The 20,605-nt window shown below is 42.3% G+C and overlaps 1 protein-coding gene across 10 annotated transcripts in view; it reads left to right on the forward strand.

The window, feature by feature from the left end:
• Positions 1 to 3,110: 3,110 nt before the first annotated feature.
• The window catches only part of macrod2 (mono-ADP ribosylhydrolase 2), a 455,899-nt gene continuing 438,404 nt past the window's right edge, over positions 3,111 to 20,605 (forward strand). For all 10 annotated transcript variants that reach the window (XM_083695577.1, XM_083695580.1, XM_083695579.1 and 7 more), the window contains exons 1-3: positions 3,111 to 3,246; positions 7,510 to 7,611; positions 17,486 to 17,590. In XM_083695577.1, coding sequence (XP_083551703.1) covers positions 3,210 to 3,246; positions 7,510 to 7,611; positions 17,486 to 17,590 — 244 coding nt within the window. In that variant the 5' untranslated portion in view covers positions 3,111 to 3,209. The remainder of the gene's footprint in view (positions 3,247 to 7,509; positions 7,612 to 17,485; positions 17,591 to 20,605) is intronic.

Below are 20,605 nucleotides of genomic sequence, written 5' to 3' on the forward strand. Positions count from 1 at the left end.
AGTCCAGGTCAGGTCCTCGCAGATGTGGACCCCGAGGAACTTGAAGCTGCTGACTCTCTCTACTGCCGTCCCGTTGATGGTGATAGGGGCGTGCCCGGCTCCCTGCCGGCTCCCTGCCGCTTCCTGTAGTCCAGACTGGTGCTAGCACACATGAGGCGTCTGTTGAAGACTTCCTTGAACCCCTTGCAGTGATCATGCAGGGGTTTGGGGGCTAACCATTGCTTGCAAGTAGGGAGGAGCTGTTCCCTTTGCTGCCCGGAAGGCGAGCACCAGGGTCTTGAATCTGATGCGAGCTGCTACCGGGAGCCAGTGGAGGGTGCGGAGGAGGGGCATGACATGGGAGAATTTGGGGAGATTGAACACCAGACGAGCGGCAGCGTTCTGGATGATGCCATCATCTACCTGCTACACAGAGCTCACTCCCAATTACATAAGGCTGGCAGCACTGTGAGGGTCATGTCCTTTGACTTCTCCAATGCATTTATCACCATACAGCCCTTACTACTTGTGAATAAGCAGCTGAGGATGAAGGTGGACTCCCCCATTGCTTGCTGGGTTACAAACTACCTGACCAACAGGCCACAGGTTGTACGGCTGCATGGAAATTCTGGCTCCCTTCCTCTTCACCCTCTATACCTCGGACTTCAGGCATAACACAGATACTTGTCATTTGCAGAACTTCTCGGATGATTCTGCTATTGTGGGATGTGTCAGTGGAGGCCAGGAGACCGAATACAGAGGACTGGTGGATAGTTTTGTTGAGTGGTGTGAGGAGAATCACCTGCTACTCAATATCAGCAAGACAAAGGAGATGGTAGTAGACTTTAGGAGGGCTAGGGTCCCCCAGTCTCCTGTTTCCATCTGGGGAGAGGACGTGGAGGTGGTCCAGAGCTACAAGTACCAGGGGGTGCACCTGGACAATAAACTGGATTGGACTGGTAACACAAATATCCTGTACAAGAGGGGCCAGAGCCAGCTTTATTTCCTGAGGAGGTTCAGGTCCTTTGGCATATGCAGGGCTCTGCTGAACATGTTCTACCAATCAGGGGCAGCATTAAGAAAGGTGACACCAAGAAGCTGAACAATCTTATAAGGAAAACTGGTTCTGTCCTCTGTGTCACCCTGGACACTGTGGAGGAGGTGGCCAATAGGAAGATGAGGACCAAACTCCTGGCCATCATGGACAATCCCTCCCATCCCCCACATGACACTGTGGCAGAGCAGAGAAGCTCCTTTAGCAACAGACTACTACTGCCACGTTGCACGAAGGAGCGCTATAGGAGATCTTTTCTGCCTGCTGCAAAAAGACTGTACAACTCCTCCTCCGGCTGGCTTGATCGGGGTGATCAGAGTCAGGCTGGGGGATGTCAAATCATACTGGACTGATCCTACTGTATATAATGTTTCAGATGTCTATTTTATTCTATTCTATTATTCGATTGTCACTTTATTTTATTGTTGTGGTTTGGTTGTTTGTGATGTGAGCTGCTGTAGCGCCTTAATTTCCCCGTGGGGATCAATAAAGTACCTATCTATCTATATAGCCTATTATAAATATATTATATGGCCTATTAACACATTATAACCCTACAGTACCTGTATGTTTAAGTAAATGGTTAGAGAACTGTGTTATCTGGAGGGATAGTTACAAAGTTTCATTTTCCGTTCCTTCATAACCCTTGTTCTTCCCAAGAATTGAAAATGAAACAAAAGCCTTTTTCACATCTATTTTCTATTTTAATCAAATTGACGTGATCATAGCGTGATACGGTTAAATATGTTGAAATGTTTGAGAAACTCTGAATAAACGTGCCATATCAATTTAAAATCGAATTGTATGGCACAAGCAATGGAGTTCAAGCGTATCAATTTAATGCATATTATCTATTTTAAAGACACCTGCAGGATTGCGCCCTCTTTTGACTGCAATGGGAATTCCAATGACAATTCAGAATAATTCCTCCTCCTCTCTCCCTTCCCTTGCTCAATGCAAACTACATCTAACTGAAACAATAAAACTATGAGTAATGTTCTTGTTTTTATCCAGCAGTGTATTAGTTGCATGAACTTGAGAGAAAGCAAAGGAGACAAAGGTTGTTTGAAAGTGCAGCTGTTATTTAGTTTGGAAATGTTCAACATGCAAATGAGCCTGCCAGCGGAGATTCACATTTGCTAAACCCGAAGTTCCAAACAAATCCCCTCATTCAAACAAAACTCAGACAAGGCTGTATTGTCGAACAAGACATTCACTAAGAATAATCAGTATACATATACACAATCTTATAAACGTATTTGCACACAGGGTTTCCGTTGCTTAGGTCGGCTTCCAGCATTGAGAAATGATTGCAGCTTCCAGGCAGTAGGTCAATGAGCCACACAAATGCAAGTCACAGGTTACACTCCCGCAGCAAGTGGTAGACGTCCAGAAACGTCCCGAACATTTTGGAAAAGCAAATTCAGGCAGAAGGGCAGGGTCATGGCAGACTGCCAATGAATCTTAAGTAATGATTCAGCATGGTTATTTTGTGACATTTTCAAGGGGAAAAAGCTATATATTGCACCTTTAATAGTTTGCAAAAATCCAGCACGAGCTAAGCGGTAGGATTTTGTGCAACAATTCAATGGACAAAAGGCCTATTGCAAAATATGTGATATCATAAATCGTTTTCAACTTCTTCAATCATGTAAAAGAACAATATGTGAGGCGGTCAGATCAGATCTTCTTGAACCTGTCTGTGACTACAGAAAATACTAGCTCATTTGCCTTTCACTTGCGCCAAGCTCAGCGCATCATGCATGCATCCCTGAATTTTCACTCCATCCGATATCCTGCAGTAAGATTGAAAGCATCACTAGCCCGGCGTTGCTACCCTACCACCTCACACGCTCGAAGGATGAACCCTTGGAATCAACCTACCCTACCTCACGCGTGTGTGGGTTTTATCTGAGTGCCATATCAGGCGGTCCTATCGTACACCCACTTCCCTGTCTTCGACAGCCAATCATTTAGCCGTAATTTCAACACATAATTTACGGCGCTATCATGCTAGGTTGCATGAACTGAGGTCCATAGAATTTTGACAGCTTCACAGGTGAGACATCGTAAAGGGTTCTACACTTTCCCTTTCACTTTCCGGAACACACTCGCTGTGAGCCTGGGGTTGTCACAGTCAAAAAACAGTAACTCGAAATCCAATCATCTCGGCAGTATGAGCAAAAAGAAAAAGGACTGGAAAACAGAAAAAGGTAGGCTAAGCCTTATTTTGGGGAATATAATCTCTATCCTGAATTCCATGCCTTAACAGCTTGACAACCGCTCTGTTTGTCAGTTGAAGATGTGTTGAGCCCGTTATTATAATATTTCTAGATATCTAGAAAGCAACCCGAAGTATTAACAGTGTGCAGATGTTGTGCTTAGGTTGCGACTCTCTCTTTGCCTAGTCTCCGTTGAACCATGGTTAACACTCGCGCCACACCACTGTCAAAACAGTGCCCCACGTTATTACATAGTCTACCTTGTATTGCGCACGTTCACTGAAGCTAATAATGTACTAAAATCGTGTACACTAGGCCGTGTATTTGAGCAAATTCACCTGTTCGAATGATGAAGGGGCGGGGGAGGGGGGGGGGGGGGGTTGGGGGGGGGGAGGGGGATAAGAGATCATGTGAATAAGAGATCATGTCTAGCCTTCACACAGCTTAACTACCACCACTGTTGTAGGTGAATTAATGTCATTAATGTCATTCAATGAATTAATGGGACTGTCAATGTCAACCGAGTAATACCAATGTTTACATTTGTTGAATGCATGGGCCCTTAATAGTATCTCTTAAACTTTAAGTGGGAAGCAACTGACTCCTATACCATAGATAACGTTTGTGTGGAGAAAAATAACCTCACTGCAACTGTAAGACTTAACTGTTGTCATGAATGTCAATACCAGAGATGAGACCAAGTCACAATTTTGTGTTAAGCAAGTCTTAACCTTAGAGTCTCAAGTTAAGTCCCAAGTAATAATGGGCAAATCTCAAGTAGAGTCCCTATAAATTCCAGAGCTCAGGTTAAGTTAAGTGAAAAAGTCCCTAATTTTGGGATGTCTCAATGGTCAAGTGTGTTATACAAATTTGAATGCCATTTTTAAATTCAGGTTATATTTTCTGTTTTCTTTACACTACTGGTACATACTGTAGGCCTACATAAACTTCACAGATCATGTTAGAAATGCTTTTTATTTGGCTATTACTGATAGAAAGGCTATTTAAATGATGCCAATAACAACAAGAAGTTGTTACAAGACCTTGTTACTTCTTATTCTAAAATAAAAGCCCTAGGCCTAATATAAATAATATAGAGATGAAATATCTTTAGATACGATCTTAGTGATTAAAGTTGGATTTAATCTGTTAGGCGTTTTGGTATGTTTTAAATGCCTCCCAAAGTTGGCCATATGGTAGCGTACATTTTGAAGAAACTGTTTGAAGAAAGTCACTCAAAACATTTTAAAACAGCGTATTGTGTTTCGAAACCATAAAAAGTGATCTGGTGTTTGAATAGTGTTTGAATGTAGACCCAATACAAGTGTTATGATACAGTGAATGTAATTGAACACACCATTACAATTCAACGAAACACGCAAAGTAGTTCTTAAATCTGAATTTTGGTGTAGCGAGAGTGGTAAGAGAGTACTGTGAATACACATTTAGTTTTTTGGTGTATTTAAAAGCAACATCCAAAACTAAAACTCAGTTTATATGTTATGTTTTGGCAGGCTGTGTCATCCCTTTAAATATATATATATTTTTAAATTAAAATACCATAAGTGAACAGTCAATGGTAACATTAGCTATGAGAGAGAAAACATATGTACAGTGTCATAGTAATGATATTTGTAGGATGAAGAATTATAGATTAAGTAATAGTATAACAATCTGCAATGATTGGGCTTGAACACTGATCATATGTTCTTCAGGCAACCATTCTCTCTACTACACCAATCAGATTTACCAATTTAAGTGCAAGTTTGTTAGATTACATGCCTCCCAAAGATGGCCATATGGTAGCGTACATTTTGAAGAAACTGTTTGAAGAAAGTATTTTTATTTTAAAACAGCGTATTGTGTTTCGAAACCATAAAAAGTGATGTGCCTACAGTAAGCTAAGATCTGGTGTTTGAATGGTGTTTGAATGTAAACCCAATACATCATAAATTGTGTTATGATACACTTAATGTGATTGAACACACCATTACAGCACAACAAAACACCCAAAGTGGTTCAAAGTGGCCAAACTTACAATGCCCATGTTTCATGCCCACATGGCGATATGGTGTCAGCCGTCTTGCACATAAAACAAACAAGTCGACAATTGACAATTGACAATTAACCATACCATAATATAGTAGATTATAGATAGTGTATATATGTACAGTGTATACAGAAACTATCAATGAATCTAAGTACTTACTGGTTATGCACACACACTTGATCAATGCAACTATGCACACACAGTAGTAAAACCTCAAAAAGCAAAGTTGGGAGATTCTTAGATACACACTACAACTGCATTCTGACAGCATCAGTGGTAGAGGTGTGTCCACACCCTTTAATGCTTCCTGTTGCATGTCATTTGCATAGCAAACAATGGGTGCTGCTGACGAAATGTAACTCAGCAGCCAATAAAAAACATGATTGTTCCCACAGTTTATAAACACTTTTTAAATATTAGCTATGGATAGTTTTGAAAATGCTTTTTAAAATCGAGTGTCTAGGGCGACACAGGTTTGTTTACAATTGGCCAGGGGTTATTCTAGGGGAGTGGACTCACAGATTTTCGCCTTTCTGTCTCTTCTCGCAGCCTCTTCTAATCAGAAACTCCACAGCTCATGTCCGACACTGCAAGTTCATTTCGGGGGGTTATATTATTATTATTAGAGAGGATGTTGTTCTTTGGAATTTCAAATTGAATTTCGCCTCGGTGGCCAGAGATGGCATATTTCTAACAGACTTATGCACAGCTCATACAGTATAAAGGAAATTTCACCAATGGTAACAATGACTCAATAACAAGTTATAATTGGTCTTTGTTGTCTATATCCAGGAAATATAAAAAGATTTGCACACATGATTATTGAACCAGGAAGTAATATGTACGAATGATAAAATCCTACAATGTCCATTAACACAGATGATAGATGTATGCATGAGCACGGTACTTAGGGATGTAAACAAATCAGGCAGTAGCTAATTCGGGACGGGTGAGCTCACTCCTCCCTAAAGCTTGTTGTAGTTTTCAAAACCATGGGTAAAAATCAGCAATACCTAAGTTTACTCTACAGAACGCATTTGGAAGCCATTTTCACATGCCTACATGTGAAAGGTGCATCAGTGAGGTGTCCCTTTGAGAAAAAGATGAAGCAATCCAGATGTAGGGTAGTGGTGAACTGCTTTATGTATGCGCTACATTTTCTTTTTTCAAAAAGCATTTCCAAATACATTCCAATATTAAACTACTCACTTTTTAAAATGCGAATGTTCCAATAACGGTTGAAAGAGCCTTGAAAGTAATTGTAATACTATTTCGACCCAGGTCTGTTACTGCTCACTGACTTACAGGAATGACAGATGGAACTATACTTGACTTAACATCTTAACTAACCTTTTGATAATAAATAATAATGCTGCCTTTTTTTGGTCTTTGGCAGTGGTCTATTCCGGTCGATCACTAGTATGAATAAGTTAGAAGGGGTCAACTAAAAGTTTTAGTAACAGACCATTGTAGTGGTGTAGCCCAAAGAGCACTATTGTGTTCAAGGACCCAAAGCATTGCCTTTATTCATTCATGTAGAATAAAAGCAGTCTGGTGAATGACAAAAAAGCTGCTCAAATGTAACCATACAGAGGGAGGAGTAGTTGAACAGCAACATAGGGATGATAAGGGAATGCCCGAAACACCACAGCTCTAATGCACCTAGTTGCCTAGGGAGGAAACCCAACCCAACTTTCACAACAAACTTTTTTTCTCACTGGTGCTTTCTCAGTATTCTTAGCCTCTCTTAACCTGGAAAACCCTTCACTTGCTTCAAGTTAAAAACCCAATGGCCTATACTTCATCTTAATTGAGATCTTTGCTGGAAAATTTTGTTGCATTTTTTTTTACAGTAATACATGCATATTTTTGAACATTATTTATGTATCTATTTATTTGTATTGTTTTATTTATTTTGCACAATAAGATGTGAGACAACACTGAATTGTAAAATTGCCAGAGTTAGCTAAACAGCAAATTTTCTACTGTAGTCCCTGGACAGGCAGAACAGATTATACTGTAGCTATTCACAATATATAATCACAAATACACAATCACAGTACATTTCAATAAGTCAAACAAAGGACCCATGAAATAAGCACATACTTTACTCTATGTCAGGTATTGTAGAGAGAATAAAAATGAATTACATGGTTACATGATTTGTCAACCAGGATTTCAACTTTTTTCTTTGTCTTCCACAGCCAGACTGCTCAGTCTGGAGCTGGAGGAGAGGCGCAAGGAGTATCGCCGTTCAGACTATGTGTGCCTGGACAAGATCTCCACCTGGAGACAGGGAAGTAAAGGTGAGACATACATTCTCTGATATAGGCTAACGATACCGAAATGTAGCCTATTTGGGAGGAGCACAAGGGCACACAAGATAATAATGCCGTCTCAACCCCGCTTCACCCTAAATAGGGGGTGAGGTTGTATGGTTCCCTGATCCCCCATGTTCACATATGATGTAACAATAATAACCAACATTGGACAAAAGAACGCAACGCGCCAGTTGACTGCAGACAATTCTAGTGGAAACATTTATATGTGGACCATTTCAGAGGGTTTTTTCCCCCAGTGTTTTGGCTCCGTAACAACTGTTGACTAGAAATCATGCTGAAAACTATGTAGGCCTAGAAGTGCATGAAATGCGGTTACAGTAGACCACATTTTCCTGCAGGACTCCCAGACCCTCGTACAGTTAGTCAAAAGTCAATTACACGTGGTGGTTCAAATCAGAAATTGTGGGTATAAGCTCACGTTTGTAGACTAGGCCTACATTGTAGCCTAGTGCTTCTTTCATGTGAATTCATGTATTTATTTTACTTTATTTGATAGCATTATTTAAAAGCAGCCCACAGATTTGGGTTAATTGGGAGTCATGATGAACGGGATAATGAGAGGCACATAGTTTGTGCGAGGTAGCTTATAGGCTACTGTTCGAATCCTGCCTAGAGCTCAATGCCTACAGAAAAGTTTTGTTTCCAAAAGAAGCCCTATCAGGCATTTTCTCTCCTGTCCCATCTCTTGCTCTATAGGGGTTGTTGCCTCTTGAGGGCCATGTTGTGGTGTTTATTTAATTCATTCGGAGCCCATGGACAGTATTTTTGCCAAGCATCATTCAATGTTTATTTTTGTAAACCTTTGAGCTATTGGCCCTCTGTCCCGCAGTCTGGCACCTATCCTCACCCAGTTAACCCACATTAACACACAAACAAAATATTTACATGAGTGATTCTTTGCTTTGTGTGGATGTAGTGAATTAAACTTGATTTATTAAATAGCATTATTTGAAATCAGCCCACAGATTTGGGTCAGATGGGAGTCATGATGAGAGTGCAGTTTGGGCAGGTTACTATATTCGTAGCCCAAGTTGTAGTAGCGCATAGCCTGTTTAATTCAGTATCAACCATGCTTTATTTTAATTAGTCTACTTGAGAGGAATCCCATTGAGCCTAAGCATTTCAGGGTTAGTTTAGGAGTTGAGGTGAATGGGACATTGTGGATGCCTCTTCACCTTTTCCACATTTTGTTGTGTTAAATTTAAAATGGATTAAATTAAAAGAGTTTGCCATCAATCCACACACAATACCCCAGAATGACAAAGTGAAAACAGGTTTTTAGAAATTTCAGTACATTTATTAAAATTGTAATACAGAAATACATGTACATAAGTATTCAGACCCTTTGTTATGACACTCTTAAAATGAGCTAAAATGCAAAAATGTCATCAACAAGTCACTCAATAAGTTGAACTGAGTCCATCTTCATGCAAGGATAATAGTTAATGTCATTTTGGAATTAATATCTTTGTTTTTATAGGGTCTCTGATTTGCAAAGGAATCAATTACACACTGGTTGTACTCTCCTCTTGTTTAGAGCATTATATACAGTAGTAGGGGTTTAATAGGTACAGGCTGACATTTCAGCAGGGCCTAATTCCCCTTGCTGCAGAAAGTTCACGTTGTGAAATGCTGCCGAAAGCCACCACAAGTTGGTGACAAGAGCTGTGAAAAGCTGTGTGATATGCATCTTGCACTTGTAAACATTCTTGTTTGTTTACATTTGTCAACACGCATTTCACAGCGCGCAAAACAATAACCACCATCGGATTACATAGCTCACACGTAATGTGATAAATTGTGAATTGTAATCACTACATCGCGAACAGGGGATGATCTCACATGAGAAGATATACCTTCGTCAGAGCCAAATGGGGGCAGTTTTACTTTAACACCATGTTTTGAAGCTCATATACAGTATCAAGGACAGGAAAAGATGTGAGGGGGCTACAATGAGGGGGGTGCTGCCTAAAATGTTGCGAGGGGGGTGAAGGGGGGGCTGTGTTGTATACGACATGTTAAACAAGAAATTCCGTTACTTTTGATGGGAGAACAACATAGTGGTTAGTGTGAGTGAAAAGTATGAAATTTTCCAATCATGCACTGCAATCTACAGTAGCAGGCGCCTACTGTATGTCACCGTGCACCACCTCGCATTTGTCCCGATTCCGCCACCCAACAGTGAGCTCACAGAGCGTTTAACACTTTAACACTAACATGAATACTTACTCACTCCCACTCTGCTCAAATACTTGGAGGAAGGGACGTACTGTAGGCAGTCTATTTCACAAGAAGGAATAATACGAGTCATGCAGTATGTGTTAGCTGTAATCAGTAACCCTGTAATCAGTACCCCCCCCCCCCCCACACTCCCAATCGTCCTCCCTAATCCTGAATGGCACCAGCCATCAATAACCGTCCTCCATAACATTAATATTCCATTCATCCATTCTTCCGTCAAAAGTCACCAGAATTGCTTGATTAACATGTGATATACAACACAGCCCCCCTTCAGCCCCTCACATAAATTCGTCGGATATCCAATACAGGCAAAATTGAAGATAAAGTCATACTACTGTATACAAGCTAGACCAACCTTTTCAACCTACCGAGACTATGACTAAGAGAATGGTTTGCCTTATCAGATAGATTGGCAAAATGAAGTTTATTATAGCAGCTAATGAATTGCAGAGATAAAGAATGGAAATGGTTTAAATATCTGGATATTTTAACGAGGACCAATCAATGGGACCAACTCCTATCTACTCTCATAGCATCATCAAGCATTCTCTCACAGCGCAGAGAAGCGGGGAAATGTTTTAGTGCAAATATATTTTGCGAGGGGGTGCTACCTAAAATGCTGTGAGGGGGGTGATGATGTCTTTGGATGAACCTTAATTTAGAAATAATTTATGTCTTCATGGACACTTTATAAAATGATGTCAGACATGGAATATATGTGGCAGTGTGTCTGCGAAATTGCATATTAATTAACTCATAGGATATGATGTTTCTCAGTTGATTCTGCGCATTTCAGCTATATGGACAGACAGTGCCTTCGGAAAGTATTCAGACCCCTTCACTTTTTCTACATTTTGTTGTGTTATAAACTCAATTTAAAATTGATTAAATTAAAAGAATTTGCCATCAGTCCACACACAATGCCCCAGAATGACAAAGCGAAAAACAAGTTTTTAGAAATTTCAGTAAATTTATAAAATTTGAAATACAGAAATACCTCATGTACATAAGTATTCAGACCCTTTGCTATGACACTCTTAAAATGAGCTAAAATGCAAAAATATCATCAACAAATCACTAAATAAGTTGAATTGAGTGAATCTTCATGCAAGGATAATAGTTCATGTAATTTTGGAATTAATATTAATATAATACTTTGTTTTTATAGGGTCTCTAATTTGCATAGGAATCAATTACTAGTCCTAAATGTGTCATTACTCGCCCTCAGGCACTTTTAGTCGTTACTACAGGGACATCATGTCCTGGTCAGTACGGACAACGCGTCCTCAGTGGCGTATGCCAAGGAGGGACACGATCCAAGCAGCTTCTAGCCGCACCGCGGGGACTGCTGCTTTGGATCTATTATCTCTCAGAGCAACACATGTACAAGGCAGAATAAATTCGGGAGTTAATTTGCTGTCCTAGCAGGGGAATGACGGCTCCACCTGGATGTCATCCAGGAGATGTGGAGATGTCACGGCAGGGCCACCGTAGATCTTTATGCATCACAGGACAAAGTGGCATTGCTGCTTGTCTTCAGCGATAAAGGGTCGCAACGCTCCTCTGGACATGGACCCACTGGCTCACTAGTAACCAGATATGCTCCTTTATGTATTGTCTCCTGTCAGCCTCATTTCTCCCACTCTGAACACATTGAAGGCTTGCAGTCTATCTTTTTCCTGATTGCCCCGCATTGGCCAGGTAGACATTGGTGGGTGGGCTAGTACAGCTTCTTTACACCTGACATTGGCGCCTCCCATTGCACAGGGACTTGCTATCCCAATCACACTATATTATTTATCCTACTATTATCCCACTATTTATCCCAAATATTCCACCTACACCCTGAGTTGATAGATCTATTGGTTAGCCCAGTGGCTCCCAAACTTTTTCACTACATGACACTACATGATCACTACATGATCTTTCTTGGTAAAATTAATTGTATTTGTTGCATAGTTGTACAAACCGGCATTTTCTCTCTATAAATAACAATACAAAGATGCAATAGTGAAAACTTTTTTATAGTTAAAAATAGTTAAATTGTGGAGAGAAAATTAACATAACAAGTAACATAACAAATAACACCATATTCCTATCTTACACAAAAAAGCCTACACAGAACTTATTGATCTTCCCTGCACCATATTGCTATTCTACACATTCGGTGGCTTAGGTGTGCTTGTTTTCCTTTGCAAATCTTCTCAAAGCGGGGTTGTTGTTTTGAGATTGCCACTCTCAGTTCATTCTCAATGTTCCGTTTTTATCTGTATTTTGAAATGATGGAGGCAACAGCAGAAAAGCCTGTCTCACAGAGATATATAATATATGTCATTTAGCTGATGCTTTTATCCAAAGTGACTTACATTGCAGTGAGTGCATACATTTTTCAGTATGTATGGTCCCAGCGGGAATCAAACCCACAACCTTAGCATTGTTAATGCCATGCTCTATCACATGATGTGGCAAAAGGAAGTAGTACTGCCACTGCTCTGTGGCCAATGAGGGGCAATTCTTGCTCCACTCCAATCCAGAACCCAGCCATCTATCAAGACCAACACAAATTGATATCCCTGTGTTACACCGATCAAATGGCCCGATAATATCCATGGCAATGTGGTCGAATGGGTTCTCGACCAATGGTAAGGGCCGCAACGGGGCTCGGGTAATGGCTGGGGGATTTACCAACTGACATTCGTGACAGGAAGCGCACCACCTACGCATCTCTGCCCGAATTCCCGGCCAATAAAATCGAGCCATTATACGGTTTAGTGTCTTATCATAACCTAAATGGCCCACCATGGGGTTGAAATGAGCCGCCTCGAATACCATTTCCCGGCGGCTACGGGGAACCAACAACTGGGTTACTTCCTCCTGACTATGTGAGTCACGACTTACTCGGTATAACCTGTCGCTGATGATCGCAAAATAGGGGTGGGCGCGCACTGTGTCTGGCCATACCAAAGTACCATCAATCGCTATCACTTGGTCATAGGCCGATCGTAGGGTCTCGTCATGAGACTGCTCGAGGGGGAAGTCACCTAGCAGCGGATAGTTCGGCGGGGAAATCTCGGGTTGAGACCCCCCCGCCGGCCCCGGCTCCTCGGCAGTGTCGCGAGGCACCGCCTCAGCGCAGAGCACATTACACGCCTCACACCTCCCTCTCTGTCATGCACGCACCCCGGTAGCCCGCTTTACCGCTTGAGGAAACCCCTCCCAATCTACACCCAGAACAAGGGGATGCGTGAGGCGCGGGCTAACCGCCGCCTCTACACTATGCTTTTTTCCCTCATAATGAATTTCGATAGGGACCACAGGGTATTCGTGAATGTCCCCATGCACACACTTCACCAACACCCTCGATGCCCTTAACAATGCCCCTGGTCGATCCAGGCGCTCCTGGATCATGGACTGCATGCAGCCCGAATCCAAGAACGGCTGGTGTGTATCGTGTTGTATCCTTACCGGAACACAATACGCCTCTCCTGGTCCGGGGGAGGGCCCGGTATGTTGCCGATGCGGACGACCTGCCCCACCTCCATCACTGGGCAATTGGCCTGAACATGGCCCGGCCGTCCGCATCGCCAACACACCCCCCCTGCCACTCGGGGTGCTTCCTGTGGGGCCAGGGCTGGTTCTCGACATGCCTGCCCCTGCCCCCTGGCGAGGGGCCAGGGTTGGTCGCTGGGGCTCCCGCGGTGGGAGAGAGAGATGGTCCTCCGCTAAGGTCACTGCGGCCGCGAGATCCTGGGGCCGGTGGTACTGGACCGGGATCCCCGTGAGGAACTGCACCATCACCACCCGGTCCCCGACCTCCTCCGCCGAGCTGTTCCTCGGGTCCAGCCACCGCTACGCGCTGTCCCGCAGCTGCTGGGTGTAGGCAAAGGGCTGGCTCCCCTCCTCCATCATCAGGGCCCGGAACCGGCGACGGTGTTCCTCCGGGGTGAGGCCCAGGCGGTCTCGAATTGCCCGGGCTAGGGAGGGATAATCCCGCTGGGCGGCCGCTGGCAGGCTGTGGGCAGCGAGCTGCGCCTCACCTGACAGGAGGGGCAGCAGATGGTATGCCCACTCGCCGTCCGGCCACCCCGAGATCCTCGCTGTCCCCTCGAACACCGCGAGGAACGCCTCCGGGTCGTCCAGGTCCCCCATTTTCTGGAGGTGGACCTTGGGGGGACCTTGTGCCGACCCGGGCGCCAGTCCCGCCTTGATGGCCCCGACGGGCTCCCAGAGGAGTGCACGGTCCTCAGCCCTCGCTGTCACCATCTCCCCCACCGTGGACTGCTGCTCCTGCTGCAGGTGGGCCTGCCGCTCCAGTATAAGGGTCATCCTGGCGATGGCCGCGCTTAATGTCTCCATCTTTTCCTCTGTGCCCCACGTTGGGCGCCAATGTAACAGAGTTCGTAGACACAGAGGCGGACTCGATATTTCTGTTGAGGGAAACCCCATTTATTTTATGTTTGTCTGTCAGGACCTGGGTGACTTTTCAGTCCCCGCTTTCCAGCCCTCCAAACCCTTGTTGACTTTTCAGTCGACGCTCTCCAGCTCCTTTTCTGAAAGCAGAGGCACACACATCTTAACCCATTCGTTAACGAGGCTTCATTCGCAACAGGTGTGCGACAAAGCCTCGCTTCCGCGCCTTGGCCACGTCCTGTAGCACTCTCTACAGGCCGAACGCTGCATGTCCCCCCACAATGCCGTTTTAGGAAAGCGACTCTGCTGACCTCGGTATTCATTGAGCTTTCTCTTGAAGAAGTCAAGGGGCCTGTCAGCATCATTTGGGTGTGTTGTCTCAAGGTGACGCTTCAGCTTACAGGGCTACACACACTGGTCGCTCCTCCGCACTGAACCCGAGAGAGATATCCCTCGTCATATTTTCTGACTTTGTGGCTTTACCTTGGGGGGGCAAGGTGGTTGGGAAACCCATGAGAGGTCCAACTTACACTCTGAGGGCTTGACCCCAAATGTGATTCAGCTGTGATTCAGGGTGCTAGTGCCCCCTCCACAGTCTATTTAATCTCAAGTGGAGGGCGTTTGAGGGTTGGTGTGAGAGGCGGGGTGTGGTGCCTTTTCAGTGCTTCACTCCCACAGCCCTTTTCTTCTTACAGGACCTGCCATAGTCGTTTCACCAGGACCTACATGGCACGTTGGATGTGCCATGTAGGTCCTGGTGAAACGACTATATGGACACACCCCCTTATCTCTTGTTTTGTGAGGGGAGCACGCCACCTCCATCCGGTCTCCAGGCAATCTGTCTTATTTTGGAACTTATTGTTCTCGATGCGCTTATGAGTGATCAAGCGAGCCTTTGGTGACTGTCAACTTTGAGACTTTGAGACTGTATGAATTTATTCACACCAGGGGATCAATCGTCGTAAAACCTAGTGGCCACTCCTGGTCGTAATTTTCACTTGTAGTTCTGCCCAAAAAGACAATTTCCAATGTAATTCCAATGGTGGAGTTAGCATTGTTCCTGGCCAAATGAGGTCGATTCCAGGGTGACTTTCTACAATTACTTAAAATATACAAATTCATGCCTTGGCCATCGTAATTTTTTTTATAGCCCAGATCAGACGATAGAAGCATTTCTCTTACCTCTATAAAGAGCTGACTCATATGTAAGAGTCTGAGCCAGCCAAAGGGCGGGAACACGCAGAGACTGTATCAGCACGAGTGTGGCACTGAGGACGAGCATGGAACTGTACTAGACTTTGGCGCGTTGCATCCAGAAGTGCCGCAACAATTGAACACTAACACTAAAGTAAATAAATTCACATTCTGTGTGCAGTATAGGCCAGTACATGCATTATTCTTTTGTATATTCTCAATAATAGTTGTAACATGTAGTTATACCCCATATCATGAATGCAAGATGACAATATAGGAGCCCAATACTAATGTAATGATGATTAATTAATTTTAATGACTATAATAAATAGTTAATTATGACAAAGACACTGATGTTGAAAATGATGAGACTGTTATGATATGTGATATAAATTATGAATTTGCAAAGGGCATCATTTGATGGCAATCCATTACTTGGATGCCTAAGATGATGGCGCAGTTAAAGGACAATGAAATTATTATTATGATTTGTTCTACTAAAGAGTTCAAATTAATAAATGATGACAGCGATGATTAGGCTGCATGAAGTTGTAATAATTAAATGTGTCCAACTAATTGTGTAGAAATATATTATATGACTACATATCATATGTAATCATATATCATTATTATTAATTTACTGTAATTGCTCCACAATTCGTTATTGGTCTACCACATTTGCGAACATCATGAGTTTGAGATCAATAACTTGTCAATCGTGGCTAGTGATGGAAGATATTAAGAAGGCTTATTTGGCCATTTAAAATTCAGAGATATTTGGACTATGTTTCCTGTGGGATGGTATTTATGGATGATAATATCAAGTGTATAATCACTGTACATGTCATGGCTGAAGGTAAGTCTTTCTATAAGTACACTTTGCCGTCCTCTCACGATCAATATGCTTTGGAAGAAACAGTTAATTCATTTCTCAAATCATTACCATTTGAGTTAACTTCGAATGCAGTACTCAAGTTTCTCACTTGTTCTAACTCCTGTACTTTTCGGATTAGGCTATCAAGAATAAAATGAGATTTTGATTTGGGCTAGATGGGATTGACAATAAATTGGTTGATTAAATATCATGAATCGTGGCTATATTGAAACTAATCGCTTGGTATATATATTGGTATATATTGAACACCTAGGCAGATTAGGAGCTTCTCATAAATAATACAAAAAAAGGATTTGCACAGAATCAGAATAAATTACACTATGAGTATGTTTCTGTTACAATCATTGATTCTAATAGGGCGTAAATGATTAAACGTTAGAACAAAATAAATATGATCAATAATTACAATGTAGGCTACCTACAAAATAAATACAATCAATAATTACGATGTAGGTTACCCATTAAGGTTCCTGCAGTTTATCTCTATGTGCTTTAGCCTAGGTTAAAGAAAAGCGAGTTCTATAGCGGGTATTGTTATATCAGCTGAATGATGTGCTGTATCTGTATTGCCCTGTTGCCAACATTGCTTGCTGGCTGAGGGCTGAGGCGTGTTCTCGTGTGCTTCTTGTCTTGATAACCCAGTGTGCATGCTTGATCGGTAGAGGCCTGCACGTGGCTGCCCAGGGGTCGCCTTTTGCTCAAAGGTTCTTCTTGCGTTGTTCTAAACAAGAGCGAATACTAAGCATGTTCAGTGAGTGGACAGATCAAAATGGTGACAAGGAAGTACGCATTTCTTTGGCGGATTAGTGACACAAGCTACCACTATTGAAATTAATCGGGTGACGTCAGACTTCAATGTGTCCATTCTGTTTACACATCATTGATTCAGACAGTAGTGATAGTTGGTGACTTTATCTCACACATACAGTAAATATCCTAAAAGATGTTTATACAGGTGTGTGTATGTGTGTGTGTGTGTGTGTGTGTGTGTGTGTGTGTGTGTGTGTGTGTGTGTGTGTGACAGTACATAATGTGTCTGTGTACAGTACCTGTCTGCAATTTCACAACAAGTAGCTTACATTATCTTGTTGTTTCTAGTGAGCGATGACGAGGATTCAGAGGAAAAGGACCGTTTGAGTGACAAAGTATCTCTCTACAAAGGTGACATCACCATCTTGGAAGTGGATGCCATAGTGAATGCTGGTAAGGAGTTTTCTTTTCGACTCATTAATTTTTTGTGCAGGTGGTTGTGATTTAACCCTGGTTAGCTTAACTGTGGGAAATCGTTTTACAACTGCAAATTCACAACAATCAAATGATTTTGCTGTGTTTGCCTGCCCTCCAGTGTTGGAAGATGGAAAGTGTTGACTTCTGCAGAATTTGTGGTCATAATCTGCTCACATGACATTAATCGGACAATGCATGTTCAGTTATTGACTTTAAAGTGCTGCGTGCTGCTTTATCTATACTTTGTGCTTGGACAGAAATACAGTGATATAAGAGAAAGTATGAATCCTGTGCCATTCCACAACCCCCACATATTGTGTGATTTGTCCTATTGTGAAAGCTTATGATACACTACGGTATTTGAGACTACATTTAGGGCTACACTTTACAGGGTCTGGTGTGGGGTATTATAAACTGTAAGTGGCAGTTAGATTAGTCTTGTGTACTGCTCATGTGTGTCTGGTTGTTAACCTGCCATCTGCTTTAGTTAGAAAATCAGATGTCAGAATCAGGAATCAGATATCATTACACCATATTAGTATGGTAATAGTTAACCCTTTATTCCAAGAGCTACAGTGCTTACAAACTGTGTGTAACTTACATTGTTACGATAATGCAGACTTTCATGCACTCATTTAGCCTTCATTTAGACTGCTAACCCCCCCCCCCCCCCCCCCCCCCCCCCCCCTTGGCACAGTGGTGTTCCTCTCTTACTGTTACTGTGTTCAGGAGGTTGGAGAGATTAGAACACAGGCGCTGACTTTCCTGTAAATTGTTATTCACCACCTATGGCAGGTATTCTGAACAATTGGAAAGATTTGTTAATTTTAAGAAACATTGCAGAATAGGGACCCATGTATTTCTGGTTGATTGCATTGTATTGTGGTCATATTCAGTTCAGCCATTACAATACAATAATTCTATATCATAAACTAGTGATTTTGGGAGCTGGATAAGACTACATGTATTTTACAGATAAACAATGTTTGCTTGATAGGAGTGTGGCTGCAGAGAAAGTTGAGTTCAATAACATTGTTATAGGTTAACATGGGAAACAGCCGTATAACACAGAAAACCTTTTTGCTAACTAATATGTTGACCATGATTTGGGTCACATATATTGTTTATTTTTTACAGCTCTCAATAGCTTTTAAAGGATCTCAGGATGCTTTATATCCTCTATTTACGTTTGTTCCACACTATCTCTTATTTTAACCTCACTCTTTGTTGCCAGCAATATCCCTTTTTCATCCCCCTTAGAGCAGCCCCACCCCTCCTATTTTGCATAAGTATTCCTGGACTTTCTCTCTAGCATAGTGAGTCATCCTGGTAACGCTGTTGACAAACAGTGGCCTTGATTAAACATTTTACAGAGTAAAATGATATCCTGTAATGGAATGTGTGGTTCTTAAACCAACTCTTATACACGGACGACATGTAGTGGATTCTCAAATCTACCACTAGCCTACTGTTCAGGTTTTATATTCAACACACTATCATACATACTGCTAATGTGTTCATTAAATTCATTGGGATTATGGACAACGCTTGGTTGATTTGTCTTAGCTATTGATCCAGGGGGTTTGACTGGCAGACTGCATGTCTGGATTCCCTTATAGATGATGTTTAATTATCTTGTTAGTCTGTGAGCCCAGGCATGTTTAAGGAACAGGTGCAGACATTGTCTTGTGTGATCCCACAGAGATTTGTTAAATCTATCAGGCAATTTCACTGATTGCTAATCCATTGCATTTAGAGGCTTATGTCAGTGGGATCTGGCATCTTGCAATGTTAGATGGACAGAGAAATGATGCAGATTTCAAGTTGTGACTTCATGCTGCATTTTGGGGCCCAGTGGATTGATGAAATGAGGCTTGCAGGATTTACAGCTAATCCATGTTATTTTATTTTCCTTTTGAACCAACAACATAATTTAATGCCCATCATTTTCCTCCCTGTCTTTCACAAGGAATGCGTCTGAAGTTCATCCTCCTGCATTCTGACCAGAATGAGGTCATAAAGATAGCAGTGTGGAGTGGAAAGGACTTACTATAATGATGACTGTTGTAATTATACAGAGGGGTTGACATTGGATCAATTACCAATTGTAAACCTTTCCCATCCTTCTGTATTAGATAGTTTTTCATAAGAGCCAATTTAGTGTGCAGGCCATCTGGTTATGAACACAATAAATAACCCTAGGGGTCTGAACTGAGATGAGGGCCAGAGAGGTTATTGGTATTCCGGAGTATGCAACCACTCATATAGCATGCATCACACTTTTGATGAGATTAGGGATGGACCGATCAATCGGCCAATTTTCTTGCTAAATATGAGATCCGTAATCGTCTGATATTCCTTTCATTTTTCAGATACAGCAAACCGATCTACCAAAATTTCTCTACAGTGAGTTGTCATAGGTGCTGCTGGTGCATGTAAACAAAATGTCTACACTGGGCCCTTCGGTATTTATACAATGGAGTAATGTTTTGAGGAGTTGTCTCAAAGCAGTTTTTCCCCCCTAAACTGTGAGAAAACACGAGGGGGAGGGGCTGCGCACACACACACACATACACACACACACACACACACACACACACACACACACACACACACACACACACACACACACACACACACACACTGACAGACACGTCACACACAAAGGGAGCTGCGGAGAGAAGCGTTATCTGTTCCTTTTTGCCTGTTGTTTATTCATTCACAGACAATAATGTTGATAAAGTGACAGAACAAAGGCTTTTTTTTGCCAAAATAGCACCAGTCATGGTTTCCAGCTATGCCTTATATTGCTAGCAAACATGGGCGGTTGTTTTTTCAGGGAAGCATATTGACTAAGCCATCCAGCTTGTGTCCAAGGTCCAACATTTCACAACATTTTAAAAGTTTATTTGTCTCTACTGTTGATCTGAATAGCTTCATAGCTTGAATAGCAATCATTGACTGTGTTATTTGATTGAGTGGTTTAATACA

This window comes from Argentina silus (assembly GCF_951799395.1).
Source record: "Argentina silus genome assembly, chromosome: X".
NCBI classification, from domain to species: Eukaryota; Metazoa; Chordata; class Actinopteri; order Argentiniformes; family Argentinidae; genus Argentina; species Argentina silus.